At 36.9% G+C, this 20,460-nt stretch overlaps 1 protein-coding gene across 8 annotated transcripts in view; it reads right to left on the reverse strand.

Moving 5' to 3' along the window:
- The window catches only part of NR3C1 (nuclear receptor subfamily 3 group C member 1), a 151,115-nt gene that overhangs the window by 32,358 nt on the left and 98,297 nt on the right, over positions 1-20,460 (reverse strand). For 7 of the 8 annotated variants that reach the window (XM_061151630.1, XM_061151633.1, XM_061151631.1 and 4 more), the window contains exon 3: positions 2,885-3,051. In XM_061151630.1, coding sequence (XP_061007613.1) covers positions 2,885-3,051 — 167 coding nt within the window. The remainder of the gene's footprint in view (positions 1-2,884; positions 3,052-20,460) is intronic. The other variant, XM_061151634.1, reaches the window with a different exon arrangement.

Consider the following 20,460-nt stretch of genomic DNA (forward strand, 5'->3'; position numbering starts at 1 on the left):
TAAGCACTCAATAAACACTATGAATATTTCCCTTGTTATTGCTTTCATCTCAGTATATAACTAGATTATAAACTGCCAGGAGATGAGATTTTTATCCTTTCAGGAAGTCAGTATAGCATTGAGGTTAAGAGCCTGTTTGCAGACAGCTATGCTTGAATCCTAAGTCTGTTGCTTAAGCTGTGAGCATCAGTTCCCTAGTGTATCAAATATGGATAATAAGAGCATTTAAGAGCTCATATAGCTGCTAAGTAAGTAGTATGACATATATAAAACGTAGTACTTGGGTGTGCTAGTCACTCAGCTGTGTCTCTTAGCTACCCCATGGACTGTCACCCGCCAGGCTCCTCTCTATGGGATTTCCCAGACAAGAACACTGAGTGGGTTGCCATTCCCTCCTCCAGGGGATCTTCCTGACCCAGGGTAGTATGACATACATAAAACATAGTACTTGGTAAATTATTAATAAAAGTAGCATGTGTCTGTCTCCAATATGACCCACCAACAAAGAATATATGCAGTTTGTGCAAAGGGAGCATAAGAAGAAGGGACTCAGTGAAAAAAGACCACTGAACTAGTATACATCTAAAGAAATGAAGCTACCCAAATTCTTTTCTGTACACAGAAAGTAACTCCCAGAATAACGAATAAAATTCAAAATCTCAATCCTTGATCTGGCTTGTATGGACAAGTAAAACTTGTACAAATTTTCTAAAAGTATTTAACTTTTGGGTCTTTATGATACTATGTCTGTTTGGTGGATAACTTATAATTTCTGGCAAGTATTAAAAATGGAATGAATGTAGTGTAATGAAAATCACACAAGCTTCATCTTTGTAACTGTTCAAGAAAGTGCTCTAAAATCTGTATATTGGCTTAAAACAGATTCCCATCATGTCTAGAAAGAGAAAAGTAGATCTGCTGTGAGTTAGGTTAGCAAGTGATTACAGAATTTTAGAGCTGGAAGGGACTCTGGAGAAAATTTAAATCCAAATAAAGGATTTACTTAGGGCTTCCCTGGTGACTCAGATGGGAAAAAAAATCTACCTGCAATTCAGGAGACCCACGCTCAACCCCTGGATCGGGAAGATCTGCTTCAAGTTAGGATAGCAAATGATTACAGAATTTTAGAGCTGGAAGGGACCATGGAGAAAATTTAAATCCAAGTAAAGGATTTACTTAACACAGTTTACATTTTAACCTTTTCTTATTTATCATGTAATCTAGCTATCATATTTAACTGAATACATATATATCTTTTCAAAGGGCATAGCTAATATTCACATATTCATAGCTAAAAACATGCATAAGAATTTAATTCTAAAGCATAGGGGGCATATGGCCTGCAGTGATGTCTTATCTGTAATATATTTAGCTTTTCTTTTCTTTTTAAATTGCATTTGGACGCGTTTAGGTAAGGCATGCTTGCACCCTCTATCAGTGACTGCCCTTCTTCACTCATTTGGTATTGTATTTCGCCAGAACGACACATACTCAATCCCTGTAAGCACTGGAACTGGAATTTTTAGCCCCATTTTAAGAAATAATTTTAGTTAAAATGAGGGAAATGGAAAAAGGAAAAAAAATTTTTTTAAATTCCTCTATTTCTTTTAAGGCTCCATTGTCTCATTCTGAATTTCACTTTCAGAATTAAATCTGTCAATATTACTTATTATATACAGGAATACTGTAACACTGTTATCACATTTACACCATGGACAGAACTAATCAGTGAAGAAAGTGCTGAATAAAGTTAAGTGAGGACAAGAAGCAGCTTCCATCTGGGGCAGATAACATCCACTTTGTTAGCAGCATTGTATTAATTAGGGATGAGCTTTAACTTAATGACTCTACTCAGTTGTTGGGTGATAACCAAACTGGTTAAAGCCTCAATTCCTGTGCTCTCTGTGGAATAACTTAAGTAATTTTATAGTTTGCTAATGTATTAAAAGCAATCCAAACAAAAGAAAATGACTCATCTAACCCTTAAGCATATGCAAACACAACTGAAGCCAAATAATAATACTTCATGTACTGTGAATAAATACATTAATTTTTAAAAAATATAATTATCTAATCAGAGCTTTAGGTAATCCATTCAGGCCACACTGCCTTCTAACTGCTTTACAAATAACTAAATTACACAACAGTTTTTCCCAAGAGGATTCACTGGTAATATTAGAAAATTTTAGTGTGACTTCCAGTAGTTTGCTTATGGAATGAATTTTACCTTTAAGGAGGTGACGGGCAGACTGAGTCTGTAACAAGGGTAAACATTATGTGAATATAATATTTGTCAAGTGAAATCACTTTCTTTTAAACACCTTTCCTGACCTCCCCAGGCAGTTTTTCACTTGCTCCTCTGTATTATAATCTCTGTACCTTGTAACTGTGAACCCATCTTTCACTTCCAAGTAGACTGTGACCTCCCAGAGGACAGTGGGAGGTCCTTACATCACATTTATATCACATAGCACAACCCTGGCTTATTAGAAAACCAAACATGTTTCCCCCTCATTATCACTCATTTTTGCCAGACTAGAATAGTGGGTGGCTCTAAAACTAGCTAACTGATGGGAATTACAGTTGGTAATGCTAATACAATGAGCACTAATTGCTGCCGAAACCTAAAACCATCATTTCACATGCATGGCACTTTCTTACGGTTATTTTCTGTTCTCTGACCATACTCCCTCCCTTCAATTTTTACTTGTCTGTTTTATCTTAGTTTGCTTTTAAAAGTATCTTTTTCCCGCTAGAAGAGTTAGGAGCCACCCTCCTATCCCTGATTTTAATGACTTCCAGCGTTAATGGGCTTTGCATACAGAATCCAGTCTGAGAAACAGAAACCAAATAGAGGAAAAATAAAACTCTTCAAAACACACACTACCTTCCACTGCTCTTTTGAAGAATACTTTACAGCTTCCACAAGTCAGGACCCCATAGTGGCACCCCGAAGCCTCATCCGAGCACACCAAGCAGAGTTTGGGGGGCGGCCCCGCAGCCGCCGAGGAGCTGGACGGAGGGGAGCTCACGTCCGGCCTCATTCCCGGGCTAGGAAGGAAGAAAGTAGTGTTAGGGTCTACCTGTCAGGACTGTCAAACAAGTATCAAAACACAGTTCTCTTACCTCTTTCACTCCACAGTAAACATGTTCACACTGAACGTGTGTATTTCAAATACTGGCAAGAATTAAAAAAAATCCTACCGATATGTAGTCAAATAATGTTTTATTATTCTTCTATACAAAATTAAGAGTGAGGTCATTTATTTTTAAGTATCCCTTAGAAGTTCCCTGGAGTCTAGTGATTAGGATTTGGCACTTTGATTTCCACAGTCCCAGGTTCAATCCCTGGTCGAAACTGAAATCCCACAAGTCACACAGCATGGCAAAAAAAAACCAACACAAAAAAAATCCTTTAAGAAGAATGGTGAAATTGTGCTTTGCTTAGATACAGTTTTTAGTTGCTTAGCATCTGTTTACAATCATCTTTAAAGGAATAATTGTGTAATTACCACCATGATCAAGAGATACAATATTATCCATCTTCCCCCCAAAGATTCCACCTATGTAAGAAATTTCTCTCTGCAATATTCTTAATCTGCCTATTCTCTAAAAGAGATAATATTTAGGAATAAACTTTGGGTGTTAGGTGTGTCTTTATTAATGCAACTAATAATATGATTAAATCTCAATTATAAATATGCTTAAACTAATTCACAGAACAAACTAAAGAAATTGGGTTGTCAACATGGTTAGAAATTGTATTTATTAAGTAACACCTTTTTGTTCTGTTTTAAGAATAAAACTTAAAGTAACAAATTATTATTTTACGATTAACTTTTAAGTAATTAAGCTGATCAACTCCAAAGTTCCCCTTAATTCTGTCCTTAAATGAAGCATACTGGACTTAGCCAAACCTATGTTTATCTAGAGGGTTAGTGAATAGGACAGCATTCCTACCAGCCCAGCTCTGGGAATAGGCCCCAGGGTTTCATATTTTTCTCTCAACATTGTTAAGCAGAACTTTTGGATGCTTCTGTATCACAAGGTATTGATCCCAGTTAGATTTGGGAGAATGGACTGAGTGCATATTGAAAGCCTACAATGGAAGAGAATATATTACCTGAAATGACTCTGCTGTAGGTCTGGCACAAGTCATGTCTAATTAATGGAAACTTGTGACTAATGTAGCAGAGCTGCTATGGGCCAGAGTTTTACAGAGAAGTAGGAAGGTCTTGGACTGAGTGAGCAGAGCACCGTGTTAGGGAAGCAAAAACTTGTCTGGCTTTTGTTCTGAAGATGCTTCTACTCTGGTTCAGCCAATCTCTGTCATCTGACATCTATTTTTAGGGACCAACCAGTTGTTTGTATATTTCATTTATGGAAAATAAGTGCAATGTTCAATGATTTCAAACGTTAATTCTGTACTGTTTCCTCAGCCGGTTTTTTATATATATAATAAAATATATATATGTACATGATGTATTTGCACACACTAGTATATACTAAAAATGTTTTCACAGTACTTAGGTGTAGTATTTAATAGTTTTGAAACACTTTCATGAATACAGTCTCATCTGTCCTCTCAACGACCCTGTGAAAAGGATGTCATCACCTCTAGATGAGGTTACTCAGCTGTCAGAGGTTGATGAGGGAGCCTGTTTGTGGTCAAACTCACATGTTTCAGATCTCAGTTCTACCATTTCATAGCTTGTGTGACCTTTGATATGTATTTACTACCATGAGCCTCTGTTTTCTCATGAGTACAGTGAAAGGATATTATCTGTGTCTGTGTGTTATAAGAGAACACACTCAAAGTCTAGTGTATAAGTCCTCCATCTAGCAGGCACTTGATAAATGTTCATTCTTTTTCAGGAAAACTGGAGATTTTATGAGAAAGTCTGGTATAAGTATTATGTAAGTAGTATTAAGTCTAAAATCTAGGACAGTATTCCCAAATTCTCAGTTATAATTAGAGCATATGCAAAATACATTCAGGCCAGTCAACTGTGAGCTAGAGATGACAAAAAGGAAAGTTAAAACTAAATGGACAAATGGATTGATCGAACTGCAACTAAGAATCTGGAACTTTAGTCAGGCTTTTGGCATCCCTTCAGGCAGTTATTCTAGGCTACATCAGGTAAGAATTGAGTTCATGGAAAGCTACCAAGCATACCACAAACATCAGTAGAGAAAAACCAGTTTTTGTCACACAAATAGGAGCACCAAGATGGCCTATAGTGAACACCACTGGGAGAAATGGATGAACGCAAAGTGGTCTTCAATTGCAAACATGACCCTGTGATACTGCTTTAAAAGGCTAGGGTTCAAGAAAATGGTTAGAACTCAAAGGAAAACCATATGAAATCACCATATTTTAACAAGGATACATGACAGAAAGAAATAAAAAGCACAACATAATAAGAGTGTATATCACACTCATTCTGAATAGGAAAGCGAAGATGTCTTAGTCCTTGCTTAATGTGTGTTTACAGCTGTGTCAAACATTCTGAAGATGCTAAGAGATTCTATTAGGAACTGACTGTATCCAGAGTGCTTTAAGTGAGGACCCAAAATAACAAAACGTGCTGTTTCAGATATTTGAATGCTGTCTCCCATTCAGAATGGAAAGTATACTGGACATTGCTGTTCTTGAGGTCACCGAGTTTACATTTGAGAGAGAAAACAAAGTAAGTATAAAGCAGGATTTTCTATTTAATTGTCTTGCAGAAAAAAAGCAGTCAATGAAAGGAGGACGGACCATGGATGGAGAATCACGGATGGATTATGAAAGTTCCTCACACACCTTGAAGAACAGGTGAAATGTGCAGGCAAATTACACCCTTTCACTCAGCAGATGATTCCTGATATCTGGATGAGGAATTCCTGGCACTGTGAGGATACAGAAGTCTTATATATGGTATGGAAGTTGTCTCATACATGAAAATGTGTTACTGAAATGATAGTGGACTTAGCAACTTCGATCTAGGTAGGAGGAGCAGAATTATTTTTGACTGCTTTGGTGTCGAGGTGGTACTTCTGCAAGAGATGGAGCTAGGGAATGTAGACAAACATCAATGTGACGACTGTGACAGTGGCTAGCTGACCCAACCCCTGACTCTGTTTCCTTATTGGTACCTTTTCAGGAATTTTTAGGTAGATTATATATTTGAATTATATAAAGTACTGGTACACACTTGATAATCAAACAGTATGTTTTTCCTTAACACTCAGGCATTAACTTTTTTTCCCTCCTTCCCTTGACTCCTCTTTCCCTTCTGGAGGATCTCAAAGAATGAGAAATGCTTTGAAGAATGCTGCCTGTGAGCCAGGGGAGGGTTAAATCCTCCAGAAACTTCTCAATTGGGAGCAGTTTTACTTCCCAAGAGACAATTGGTTAGTCTGGGGACATTTTTGGTTGTCACAACTTGGGATATGCTACTGGCATTGTGAGAAGAGGCTAGGGTGCTGCTAAACCTCCCACACCGCACAGCAGACAGTCTCCACGACAAATAATTATCCAGCTTCAATGTTAGTAGTGCTGAGGATTAAGAAATCCTTGCTATAAATCTTTAAGCAACATAAAGTGGAGAAAAAGAAAATTCAACAAGGACCAGAAATTTACTGTAAAACCTTTGAAACTACCTTTTAAAGGAGAGCAACTGCCCTAACTGAGGCAGCTGCAAATATTCTTTGATTCAAGAGAAGTCCAAAATGAGATTCAAAACAGACCTGAAGCCAGGGGACTATACAGGTCTAGTGATTAGCTAGAGTGAGTAATTTTATTTTTTCCTTTAGCTCTAGCCCTAAGAGGTAGTTTTTACACATTAATGTCACCTGCACTTTTCTTATCTTTGTTCATTAGGTAAAATGTAAATACTCAGCTGCACACACCAGGTGATTATATTTTCTGACTGCCCATTTATCCCTGCATTAGCTAAAGGATTACTGCGTTGTTTGATAATAAGCTATGGGATAGTTTTCAAATCAAATAGAAAAATACTCTGGGGGAAGGCTTTTACAGTATTTCTGTTAAATGGTTTTAGCAGAGTGCATTTTATCTTATTTAGCAAACCAAAGAAAGACTGATTAATCTGCTTTTACACTTGTTGACAGAAGTTTCTATTGGTTTTAACTTCAGGTGCATATTAAGACAGTTTCCTCCAACTTTGCATGATTTATACTTACTCATCTTATGGAGGAGATTAGAGAACAAAGTCTGTACTGTAAACCCTGTACTGTAATGTTCAGGAGCATTTTCAGTAAAGGATGTGTGATGGAGGAGATGTCTTTTTTCAGATCTGAGACACCAGTGGCGTGTAATTTACAATCTCTGCACTCAGTTCCCTTGTCTGTAAAAATGAAGGTGCTGAATCAAAAAACTCCAAAGAAGTTGTCCATATATCCCAAGGTAGAGGTAGGAAGTAGGGAAGAATACCCTTGGGTCTGTGAAAGGCTTCTTTGGACCTGTACATTTATTTATATGAAGAGAGAATATGGTCACCTTATCTATGTTTCTTTCTTAAACTCATAACATGTTTTCTTGTGTATTTCTTTTTCTTTAGGAGGGTCAGTCCGTGGTCGAGTGACTGTGCTGCACAACTTAGTCCCTAACAGAAGAAATACTGTTTCATGTTTTCAGTTCTGTTTGCTTAGGCTTGCACTGAGGGCCATGTGTTCCAAGGAGGAGTAATGGTGTTCTAGTGACAGAACATTAAGACCAAGAGTAAGTAGCAAGAACTACGAGGAAAAACTTTCTTAAGGGAGGAGAAACTTTCTTCATTACATGGTTATTTCTAGAATGAAGACCTGATTTTGTTTTGATGCTTTCTTGCTTCTAAGAGCACACAAGGATAATAACTATGATTTGGTACATGCAGAATTATAAAGGTGACATCTTCAAATAAGCCAGTAACAGGTTTGAGACAATATTACACTCACTGCTTTCTTCATATGTGTATGTGTGTATGTATCTAGGGTTGAAACCAGTGGCTGTGGAGTGTTTCTAAGCTTGAATCTTTGATTAATTTTTAAAAATGTCCTTTCAAGACTTGTTTTTTTTCTCATAAACCAATATATTTATAGTTTTACTTGGTTTTATTTTTAGGGAGTAGAGTAGTAATATCTTATCTTCCTACAGTGCTACTCAGTAGGTTAACTTCAGAGTCAAGTCGTACTGTTGGATGCTGTTGTTACTGTAATTATTTGTAATTCCACTAGAAGCTTGAATTTGGGCTTGTACCTACATCTTGTATTTTGTACCTTCACTTATTTGACTTTGGGAGTCCTCTTTGGTTTTAGTCATCTATGTTTACTTTGTAGATTTCATCAACTGTGGTCTGTTTTAGGTTTGTACTTTGATTTAGAATAGCATTGATTGTATTTTATTTCATTTTACATTAGTTTGAAGTAAATTATTTAATTTTTGGATTCTGAAATTTTGATTATTTACTGAAATTTGTAATATAAAGCTGTGAAATACTTGACAAAAACGTATTCATTTCCACCTCAACTACAACCACCACATATTTCTAAACACCTTATTACCTTCTCAGAGTTGAATTCCTCTCACTATACTTAGTAACAGTACTTTGTTCCCAATTCCAGTCCCTTTAACACATCCTGTTTATTATTCTCTATTACACTGTACCATGTACGTTTCCCTTTCTGTCCACTCTGCCTCCATGTTCATACATGTCTTCCCTCACCCCTTGCCTTAACCACTGCAATGATTTACACTAAGTAGTTCCTCCCAGCTCTGGCTGCTTTTCTTTCCTCTCTCCCACGATGCTAAAACTCATTCTTCGCATCGTGATTACCTCTCCGAGGCTCTTCCATGTAAGCATTACAAGCCCAACGTGGTCTTCAGTCTGGTTCCTCTTTCTTTCCCAATTATATGTCTTCCCATTCCTCTATGCTGCCATGTAGCACTTTACACATGACACATTCTGATGTAATAATATTTTTCCGTCAATAATTCCTTTTAGGTAGGGTCCATGTCTAGGTCTCTTATATCACCAGCATCTTGTACTGTGTCCAGTATATGTTATTGTATTTAGCTTACTTTTATATCTTTATATGTTCTGCAGAAGAAATTGAGGCAACTCACATGTTACATGTTTATGAGATTGCACCCAGAATACAGGTATCACCTCACTACTACCAGGAGCTGCTGTGCAAGCCCTTTCTTTAACCCCTTTAATCTCCACAAACCTACAAAGTGGGTACTGTTTTCATGTTTTACAGATGAGGAAACAGATTTAGAGAAACTGACTTGCCTATAGTGACACAGTAACTAGCATCGACAGGATTCAAAGGCCTATCTTTCTGATACCAAAATCAGCGTTCTTAACCAGTATTCTACCTCATGACTACCTGAGAATCTGAGGTAGAGCTAGGTTTTCAAATTGAGGAATAAACTGCCCTCTGCTTTTAAGGGCTGAGGTGTGATGTCTCAGTGATGTACAGCAAAAGGAAGCAAATGTTCTGTGACTTCTTCCACACATGATCTGCAATAAGCCCTGCCAAAGCAGGTCATCAGGTAAAACCACTGCCTTAGAACTGTGTGACAGTCTACAGGTCATTTGGAAATTTAGTCAAACTAATGTTTACCTTATACTCCACAGTTTTAGCACAGTAACTCCTAAGATGTGTGTAAATGCAAACAAAAGGCAGAACAGTTGTGTCTGTAAAGGAAGGGAAAAAAACCTTTAACATCAACCTGCTGCTGCTGCTGCTGCTAAGTCGCTTCAGTCGTGTCCGACTCTGTGCGACCCCACAGACGGCAGCCCACCAGGCTCCTCTGTCGCTGGGATTCTCCAGGGAAGAACACTGGAGTGGGCTGCCATTTCCTTCTCCAATGCATGAAAGTGAAACATGAAAGTGAAGTCTCTCAGTCGTGTCCGACTCTTTGCGACCCAGTGGACTGCGGCCTACCAGGCTCCTCCGTCCATGGGATTTCCCAGGCAAGAGTACTGGAGTGGGGTGCCATTGCCTTCTCCAACACCAGCCTCAACTTGGTCTAAAGCCACATACTCCCTCTCTTTCCTTAGCACCTAGTGGCTCAGCTCGTACAGAATCCATCTGCAATGCAGGAGACCTGGGTTCGATCCCTGGGTTGGGAAGATCTCCTGGAGAAGGGAGTGGCTACCCACTCCAGTATTCTGGCCTGGAGAATTCAGTCCATGGGGTCGCAGAGAGTTGGACATGCCTGAGGGACTTTCACTTTCCTTAGTTAAAAAGCCAAGACTTGATTCTTCAATCGTTAGATTCTTAAATTAGTATGAGAACTTCCTTACTTCTATGTATTTTCCTCAGGTTTTGATAATGATGCCCTCACTTCACACCCTAGTTCTTAGATACACATTGAAGCAATTTAAAGGAATAATTAAAGTATTTAATATATGGTAAGTACATCGCTAAACATCCCTTTCTTCCTCTTCTAGGGACAAGTTTACTGATGTTCTTACCATATATTACATACTTTAATTATTCCTTTAAATTGTTAGGGACAAGAAAGTACATTACATCTGCAATGATGTAAAAATTACTTCTTCCTTCCTTCCTCTTCTAAGGATGTTTGCAATGCATGCAGTTAGATGAAAAATTTAAGACTGGGAAGGTTTTCTGATAGGTGGAACAAAACATTTCCTTCACAGTAATAATAAAATGTGACACCCACTGATTTCTTAGTTCTACAAGCCAAGATCGATGGCTAGGTACTTTAAAAAATGGATTATATCAAATAATCCTTGACTACTAGTTCATTTTACAAACCAGAATATAGGAATTAAGCCATGTGCCTGCCCAAAGTTACATTAGCACAATCTGGAATATGAATTCAGCACTGTCTGATTCCAAAATCCATGCTCCTTACCCTCATCACTGTTTATCTGGCAGGGACCTGCAGGGTAACATTTGTTCAGCTCGATAGAATTCTTAAAAGAGTGTGGGAGTCATTAAATATCAGAGTCTTGATAAAGGTAAATATAAAAATAATTTGTTTTTCCCTCTTCTGATTATGCTTGGTATCACAGTGAAGTAGAAATTATCTATAATTAAAAGATATGAAACTATTCTGGTCACTTCCATTTTTCCTTTAGATTCTTATTATACTGACTTAAATCTTAAATTAGCATAACTCACTTCTATACTATTAAGACAATGTCACACTAGCCATTAAATACTGAGTTAATAGCATGGAGACCTTGTATCAAAAATACAAAAATAGAAATTAGTATTTTGCATACTCAAAATATCATTTTTGCCCTTAGGGGAGCTTTGTAGTTATTACGCAACTACCATATTAGACCGTAGAATTTTTTGAAATGCATTTAATTTTTCTAAAATATACTGCTCCACCAAAGTTTTCAGTTGGGACTGTATAGTGATGTGATTAATTTCTGTATGCTTCTGAAAAATGCATAACACTTTAGCCTTAGTTAGAAAGGAGTTGTCTAGTCACACTAACAATTTTACAGATCCAAGATTTATGTCTGTTGACTAGACAGGTCAACTGTTAGAGCCAAAAAACTGTAGTTATTTACTTTGAAAGTGCTGAGGTAGCAGAATTATATATCCAACTGGATTATGTAACACTTGAAATACTCTATAATTCTCATCAGTATCTGAAAGTTGATGTCACCAATCCCACTGTGTAGAAACAGAAAGCTAAAAACTCAGAAACTAAAACAGAGCTAGTTAGAGAACTACAGGACCCTTTTATACAAAATACACAGGAATCTGAATTTCTATACACTAACAATAAAAGATCAGAACAACAAATTAAAGGAAAAATAAAATAAAATTCCTAGGAATAAAACTACTTCAGGAAGCAAAAGACCTATACTCTGAAAATCGTAAGATGCTGATAAAAGGAATTAGATGACACAAATGGAAAGATATATCATGGTCTTAAGACTGGTAGACTCAGTGTCGTCAAAACAACTGTACCACCCAAGGCAATCTGCAGATTCAGTGCAATCACTATCAAATTACCAATGGCATTTTTCACAGAACTAGAACCAAAAAAATCTTAAAAAGTTTGTATGGAGACACAAAAGACCCTGAGTAGCCAAAGCAACCTTGAGAAAGAAAAACAGAGCTGGAGGAATAGATTGTACAAAGGTACAATCACCAAAACAGTACGGTATTGGCACAAAAACAAATATAGATCGTGGTACAGGATAGAAAGCCCACACATCTGTGGTCAATTAATCTATTATGACAAGAGAGGCAAGACTATACAATGAAGAAAGACAGTCTGTTCAGTAAGTGGTGTTTGGGCAACTAGACAGCTACATTAAAAAAAAAATGAAACTAGAATATTCTTTAACAACATACAAAAAAATAAACTCAAAATGGGTTACAGACCTAAATGTAAGATTGTACTATAAAAGACTTTTAGGGGAAGACACAGGCAGAACAGTCTTGAACATAAATCACAGCAATATCTTTTTTGATCCATCTCCTAGAGTAATGGAAATAAAAACAAAAATCAGACCTAATTAAACTGAAAAGCTTTTGTACAGCCATAAACAAAATGAAATGACAACTCAGAGAATGAAAGATAATATTTGCAAACAGTGTGACTGACAAGGGATTAATCTCCAAAATTTAACAGCTCATGGGGCTTTAAAAAAAAAAAAAAAAAATGGGTAGAAGACCTAAATAGGTATTTCCCAGAAGAAGACATACACATGGCCAAGAGGCACATGAAAAGATACTCAGCATCACTATTGAATGGGAAATGCAAATCAAAACTTCATACTGTCAGAATGGTCATCAAAAAGTCTACTAACAGTAAGTGCTGGGGAGGGTATGGAGAAAAGGGAACCCTCCCACACTGCTGGTGGAAATGCAAATTGGTACAGCCACTATGAAGAATAGTATGGAATTTCTTTAGGAAACTAACAATAGAGCTACCATAAGATGCAGCAATCCCACTCCTAGGCATATATCTGGAGGAGAAAATGGTTCAAAAGGATACATGCACCCCAATGTTCACTGCAGAGCTACTTGCAATAGCTAAGGCATGAAAGCCACCTAAATGTCCACTGACAGATGAGTGGATACAAACAATGTGGTACACACATAAAATGGAATACTACTCAGTCATTAAAAAGAATGAATAATGTCATGTTCAGCAAGGATAGACCCATAGATTATCATACTAAGTCAAGTCAGATACAGAAAGACAAACAGCCTATGGTATTGCTTATAGTTGGAATCTTTTTTAGATACAAATGTGCTTATTTACAAAACAGCAACAGACTCATGTAGTTAAAGAAGAAGCTTATGGTTACAAGGAGTGGGGGGGGGGGAAGGGCAGGGAGAAGGGATAGATTGGGAGTTTGGGATTGACATGTCCATACTGTTATATTTAAAATATATAACCAATAAGGGCCTACTGTAGGGCACAGGGGAACTCTGCTCAATACTATATAATAACCTTCATGTGAAAAGAATTTGAAATAGATACATATAGAATAACTGAATCACTATACTTCAATATAAAATAAAAAGTACTACTTCTGAGAGGCAAAGTAAAAACTTGAATCTAAATTCTAATATAAAAAATTATTAAAAAATTATTTAAATGTATTTTCAATTTATTTTAAAAGTCTACTGCTTTTTAAATTTTTAGCACATACAGTATAAACTTGGCTATCTAACTACATGGTAGAGTAAATTAGTACATTATAGTAATAATAGGATGTTATGAAGCTAAGGTCAAGTGATGCCCAAAGTAATAGTTACCATCAATCTAGAATTATTAATTTTCACCCATACTCATTTATTATCTATTTGCCATGCATTCTCCAGACATAGATAAAAAAGGCTGATTACATTTTGAAAACATATGTGAGTTGTTTTAAAATTCAGTACTTTCCTTAACTTTAGTAAGATCCTTTGGTAAATTATTGCAGAAGGGAAAGGTTACCCACTCCAGTATTCTGACCTGGAGAATTTCATGGACTATATAGGCCATGGAGTCACAGAGTTGGGCACTACTGAGCGACTTCCACTTTCACTTCACTTTGGTAAATTATAAAATTAAACATAATCAAAACATACTGAAAATATAATGTACTGTGGCACTGTATATAATGCATAAGTACTATGACTTCAGTGTTTGTCTATATACAGATTTTCTCAGTAGAATTTTATAAATAACAGTGATAAGCAACATTAGCTATCGTGTAGTTTCACTTTGCTGAATTTAGCAATAAAGAACAAGCAAGCTTTGATTTGTTTTCTGTAGATTATTGCAGTTCAATTTAGAATATTATAAAGGTAACTTCTGTTTCTTCTAAAATGGTGTCTGCTAACATTTCAGAAACCATATGGTGATGGATTTGAAAACAAGTGGTGACATGATTTTTGCCTTACGTTTTGGGGATAATGCTAGGAGTATAAAAATTTCAAGGGCATGAGCAGCACTTTTTTGAGAAAAAATAAATGGTAGCTACTGTGGTAGGAATCTTGCAGTCTGCAAGCTCTGAATTTGAGATGTAATTATGATTCAATAATTAATTCTTTCTGTAAAATCATTTGCAGAAGATTTAAAAACAAAACCAACACTGTATTCTCACAGAATTATCTTAAACATTTTAACAAAACTTTTATCTTCACAGAAGTATTACAAAATCCGTTCTTTTAACTAACCCTTCCTTAAGAGAATATGAATAGCCAGCCATCAGACAGTGTTTTAAAATTCAGTTCTTATGTAAGCAGCTAGTTCTGTATGCAGGAAACAGAATACCAGTGCAGATCTGACAACTTTGTTTGAAATTTTAATTTTTCTCACAGTGTCCAAAAAGAGTAATATGAAGGAAAGAATTTTATTTCTGAAATATAAGCCTGAAAAAAATGTTAGTTATAGGATAAAGAATATGAAAGGCTCACACTTTGTTGCCACTGCAGTGAGTAGCTAAAATGACTGGCTGACTTCAAGTCTACTTGTGGACTCGAAGCTCTCATTTGGAATAGGAAAAAAAAAAAATTGGTTCTCTACCTGCTAGCATCAACAAATAAACATCATGTGCAGTAGAGTGTTACATGCTAAGGCAGTTCTAGGTGTGGACTTGCCTCGTTTTTCATTCATGTGGGAAAGGAAAACTGAATAAACTCAGTGTAACTATGATCCCCACACCAGAAAAACTTGTTACAGTGTCCATTCATAAAAAGCCCAAACTGTTTTTTTCCTAGTTCCTTTCTTTATAGCTAATCTATAATCTACCCCAAGGTTATTGCTTTACATTCATTTAGAAATGTATAATAAACATTAACTTGCCAAATAAAGCTAAACTGGAAGATACTTTTAAAAACTGTAAAAATGATATTCAGTTAACAAATTTGGAGAACACCAGAAAGTTTAAATTAGAAAAAAGCCATCTTAATTTTTGTTAGAGAAAACCCAGCAAACACTTCCATACAAATCCTTATTTATTTTGGGGATAACACTATAAATGGCTCAGCTTTTTATATGCGAGGCATGGTTCATTGGTTGCTAATGAACATTTTTGAGGAAACATCCTGTATGTCAATAGACATATTGCATTACACGATTCTTTGACAGTTGCAAAGTTTAACTTAGCCATTCCCTCACTGTAATAGTGAAGAAAGAAATGATCAATAAACACCACTGCATAAACCTTTGCAAACATCTTTGATGACACACATTTAAATACCTCAAAGGGCAAGGAAAGACAATGGATAATTGTAGGGCTTTTCAAGTGTTAAACTGCCTACTCTCCCTTGTTCCACGAAAGCTGGCACAGGCATGTCCCCACATCCACTCCTAATAGAAAACAAATCTGGTTCACTGTCAAGTGACCATCACTGCCGATTCCTCTACTAGGGTGTTTGTCTTCTCTTGATTTATAAAAGTGTTTTAGACATTAAGTATTTAACACTTAGTCCAATGAGGATATATCTATAAAGCCCTAATTTTAAAATTGTTCAAGTCTGATAGTAGAGTCTATGATGATCAGATCCCATACTGTTGCTCACTTGATACTTCTTTTAGCCATATCATTATTTAAAGTGTCTGTGAGCTTGAAAATAAGATGATCAGCCAGATACAGTTCTGATTTAAAGACAGTATTTTTAACACAAGCTTTCATTTCAGCTCCCTCTGGAGCCCAGTAAAGTGAAAATAATGACATTTTTTTTAAAAGGCATAAACCTCTAAGAATAAAGACAAAAGAAATAATATTTTGTTATATTTAGGTTGGTGAAAAGGCAATTGCAGTTTTGGACCCTGAATTTTAAATCATTAAAACTAGATTAAAAAAAAAACTAGATTCAAACACATTTTTATTAATCACAATAGAAGCCATTTACAATAAATACATTTTTGCCTAAGAGAAATTTTTTTATTCATGTAGCATAAAAATCCATGCTTCAGGATTCAATGAACTCTTTGGAAAACATTTTCTGCCTCCTGCTGGTTGGAGAAGTGTTCTCCCTGCAAAAGGCTGTTGAGTTGTTGAGATGCTTGAAGAAGTGCTAGTGAGGTTGGCAAGAGGTCAGGAAAATGGCACATGAGGCAAAACTTCGGTAGCCCAATTCATTCAGTTTTTGAAGCGCTGGTTGTGCAATGTGTAGTTGGGTGTTGCTGTGGAAAAAAGAAATGAGCCCATTTTGTTGACCAATGCCGGCTGCAGGCGTTGTAGTTTTCAGTGTATCTTATCGATTTGCTGAGCATACTTCTCAGATGTAATGGTTTTGCTGGGATTCAAAAAGCTGCAGTGGATCAGTTAGGTAGCAGACCACCTAACAGTGAGTGACCATGACCCGTTTTTGGTGTAATTTTGGTTGTGATAAGTGCTTTGGAGCTTCTTCTTGGTGCAGCCACTGAGGAGGTCATCACCAGTTGTATAAAATCCACTTTTCATTGCACATCACTAATCTGATCAATAAATGGTTCGTTGATGTCGCATAGGATGAGAAGACACTTCAAAACGATTAAGTTTTTTTGATTTGCGATCAGTTCATGAGACACTAGCTTACTGAGTTTTTTCACCTTTCCAATTTGCTTCAAATGCCAAATGACCACAGAATAGTTGACACTGAGTTCTTCAGCAACTTCTTGCATAGTTGTTAAGGGGATTAGCTTTGATGCTCTTCTCGGTTAGTCAATGTCAACTTCTGATGGCTGGCCACTGTGCTCATCTTCAAGGCGCTTGTCTCCTTTGCAAAACTGCTTGAACCACCAACTGCATTGTATGGTTAGTTAGCAGTTCCTGGGCCAAATACATTGTTGATGTTGCAAGTTGTCTGTTGCTTTACAACCCATTTTGAACTTGAATAAAAAAATTGCTCAAATTTGCTTTTTGTCTAACATTTCCCTAGTCTAAAATAAATATAAACAGCAAGTAGTAAGTCATTAGCAAAAATACATAAAGCGAGAAATGTGAATTAAAATAATGTGTAAATAACATAACCACATTTACTTAAGAATGTATTCCAATATCAAATGGCAAAGTTCAACAATGCCAAACCACCATTACTTTTGTAATAACCTACTATCACAGAAACACTAATACCAGCAACATTTTATACTGGATTTGGGTGTCTGGGGTCTGTTAAGTTACCAGTGGGGAAAGCTAAGAAGCTACCTCATTAATATGACAGCAATTCCAGAAGGCTCAGAAACTATGGATAAAGGTAGGGTCAAAATCAGGAGATGGTGCAAAGTCAGGTGAAGAACACATACAGGTTTCTTTTTATAGAAATGGCAGGCCAGGTTATGGGGCCAACTTGCCTGACAAAAACAAACTGCTGGATAAAAAACATTTTTGAAAAATCATCTTAACAGCAAGAGTGAGCTGACAAAATAATACAGGACTTAGGCTAAAATCTAAGGAAAAAAACCAGATCCACTTGTACTCTGAGATTAATTTACAAAAATTTAGGCAAATTTGGGTTTCAAATAAAAGAGAAAACCTGCTAGAAAAAAATGGGCAAAAACGTATACAGATACTTTATAAAATAGGAACTCCAACATTTTATCAGCCGTTGTTAGTAATCAGGGAGATGGAAAGTAGAATCATTATGAAATACCATTACATACCTACTAGATTGGCAAATGTTAAATGAGAAGAAGGAACTGTGTTTAACTGGTACATCACTTTTAAAGACAGTTTGGCATTACTCAGTAAGGATGAAGACAAGAATATCCTAAGACCCAGCAACTGTACTTCTTGCAATATACCAAGAAATTAATGTGTATATACAGTTAAACGTATAACAGTGCTGACAATAGCATTTTTTGGTAGTAAAGCATACTAAAGTGTTCATAAAAAAATGGAAGAGATGTATAAACAGTGGTACAATTCTAAACACCAATGGACTACAAGCTAAATATAACAACACGGATGAATTATACAATGTAGAGTGAAAGAAACAACACAATACATGTTATGTTATTCTATTCATTAATGTTAAAAAACACGCAGACTAAGTTATATTGTTAACAGAGTGTGTGTGTCATATATATATATATATATATATATATATATATATATATATGTATATAAGAAGGAAATGGCAACCCACTCCAGTACTCTTGCCTGGAAAATTCCATGGATGGGGGAGGCTGGTAGGCTCCAGTCCATGGGGTTGCAACGAGTCGGACACAACTGAGCGATTTCACTTTCTTTCTTTCTATAGTTACTTTTGGAGAAGGAGATGGCAACCCACTCCACTGTTCTTGCCTGGAGAATCCCATGGATGGAGGGGCCTGGTGGGCTGCGGTCTATAGAGTTGCAGAGAGTCAGACATGACTAAGCAACACACACACACACACACACACAATTTATACAAATTGCACTCATCTCACACGCTAGTAAAGTAATGCTCAAAATTCTCCAAACCAGGCTTCAGCAATACGTGAACCGTGAACTTCCAGCTATTCAGGCTGGTTTTAGAAAAGGCAGAGGAAACAGAGATCAAATTGCCAACATCCAATGGATCATCGAAAAAGCAAGAGAGTTCCAGAAAAACATCTATTTCTGCTTTATTGACTACACCAAAGCCTTCGACTGTGTGGATCACAATAAACTGTGGAAAATTCTGAAAGATATGGGGATACCAGACCACCTGACCTGCCTCTTGAGAAACCTGTATGCAGGTCAGGAAGCAACAGCTAGAACCAGACATGGAACAACAGACTAGTTCCAAATAGGAAAAGAAGTACGTCAAGGCTGTATATTGTCACCCTGCTTATTTAACTTATATGCAGAGTACATCATGAGAAACTCTGGGCTGAAAGAAGCACAGGCTGGAATCAAGATTGCCAGGAGAAATATCAGTAACCTCAGATATGCAGATGACACCACCCTTATGGCAGAAAGTGAAGAGGAACTAAAAAGCCTCTTGATGAAAGTGAAAGAGGAGAGGAAAAAGTTGGCTTAAAGCTTAACATTCAGAAAACTGAGATCATGGCATCTGGTCCCATCACTCATGGGAAATAGATGGGGAGACAGTGGAAGCAGTGTCAGACTTTATTTTTGGGGTGCTCCAAAATCACTGCAGATGGTGACTGCAGCCCTGGATTTAAAAGATGCTTACTCCTTGAAGGAAAGTTATGACCAACCTAGATAGCACATTAAAAAGCAGAGACAGTACTTTGCCAACAAAGGCCCATCTGGTCAAGGCTATGGTTTTTCCAGTGGTCATGTATGGATGTGACAGTTGGACTGTGAAGAAAGCTGAGCACTGAAAAATTGATGCTTTTGAACTGTGGTGGGAGGGGGAGACTCTTTAAAGTCCCTTGGACTGCAAGGAGATCCAACCAGTTCATCCTAAAGGAGATCAGTCCTGGGTGTTCATTGGAAGGACTGATGTTGAAGCTGAAACTCCAATACTTTGGCCACCTCATGAGAAGAGTTGACTCACTGGAAAAGACCCTGATGCTGGGAGGGATTGGGGGCAGGAGGAGAAGGGGATGACAGAGGATGAGATGGCTGGATGGCATCACCGACTCGATGGACATGAGTTTGAGTAAATTCCAGGAGTTGGTGATGGACAGGGAGGCCTGGAGTGCTGCGGTTTATGGGGTCGCAAAGAGTCGGACATGACTGAGCGACTGAACTGAACTGAGTAAGGGAAGCAAGAATGTAATTATCCTAAGTGTCTGGACAGTAGTTACCTCTGGGGGCAGGGAGCAACATGACACTGTAATCTTGGAAGGTCATTCATGCTGCAGGTTCCCAAGGTGTTGGCAGTGTTCTTTTTCTTTCCCTGGCTGGCATTTATACAAGTGCTCGTTTTATAGTTATTCATTAAATTGCATTCATATATGTTTTGTTTATTCTTATGTATGCTTTGCTTTGTAGCAACTTTCTTAAAAATTCTAAATAAAATAAGCAAATACACAAGTTAACTCCTATATTACATCTCCTATTTCAATCATTGATAATTTCTTTTCTTTTATTGTCTACATTTTCTGTT

This window comes from Dama dama, chromosome 9 (genome assembly GCF_033118175.1).
Source record: "Dama dama isolate Ldn47 chromosome 9, ASM3311817v1, whole genome shotgun sequence".
Classification (NCBI taxonomy): domain Eukaryota; kingdom Metazoa; phylum Chordata; class Mammalia; order Artiodactyla; family Cervidae; genus Dama; species Dama dama.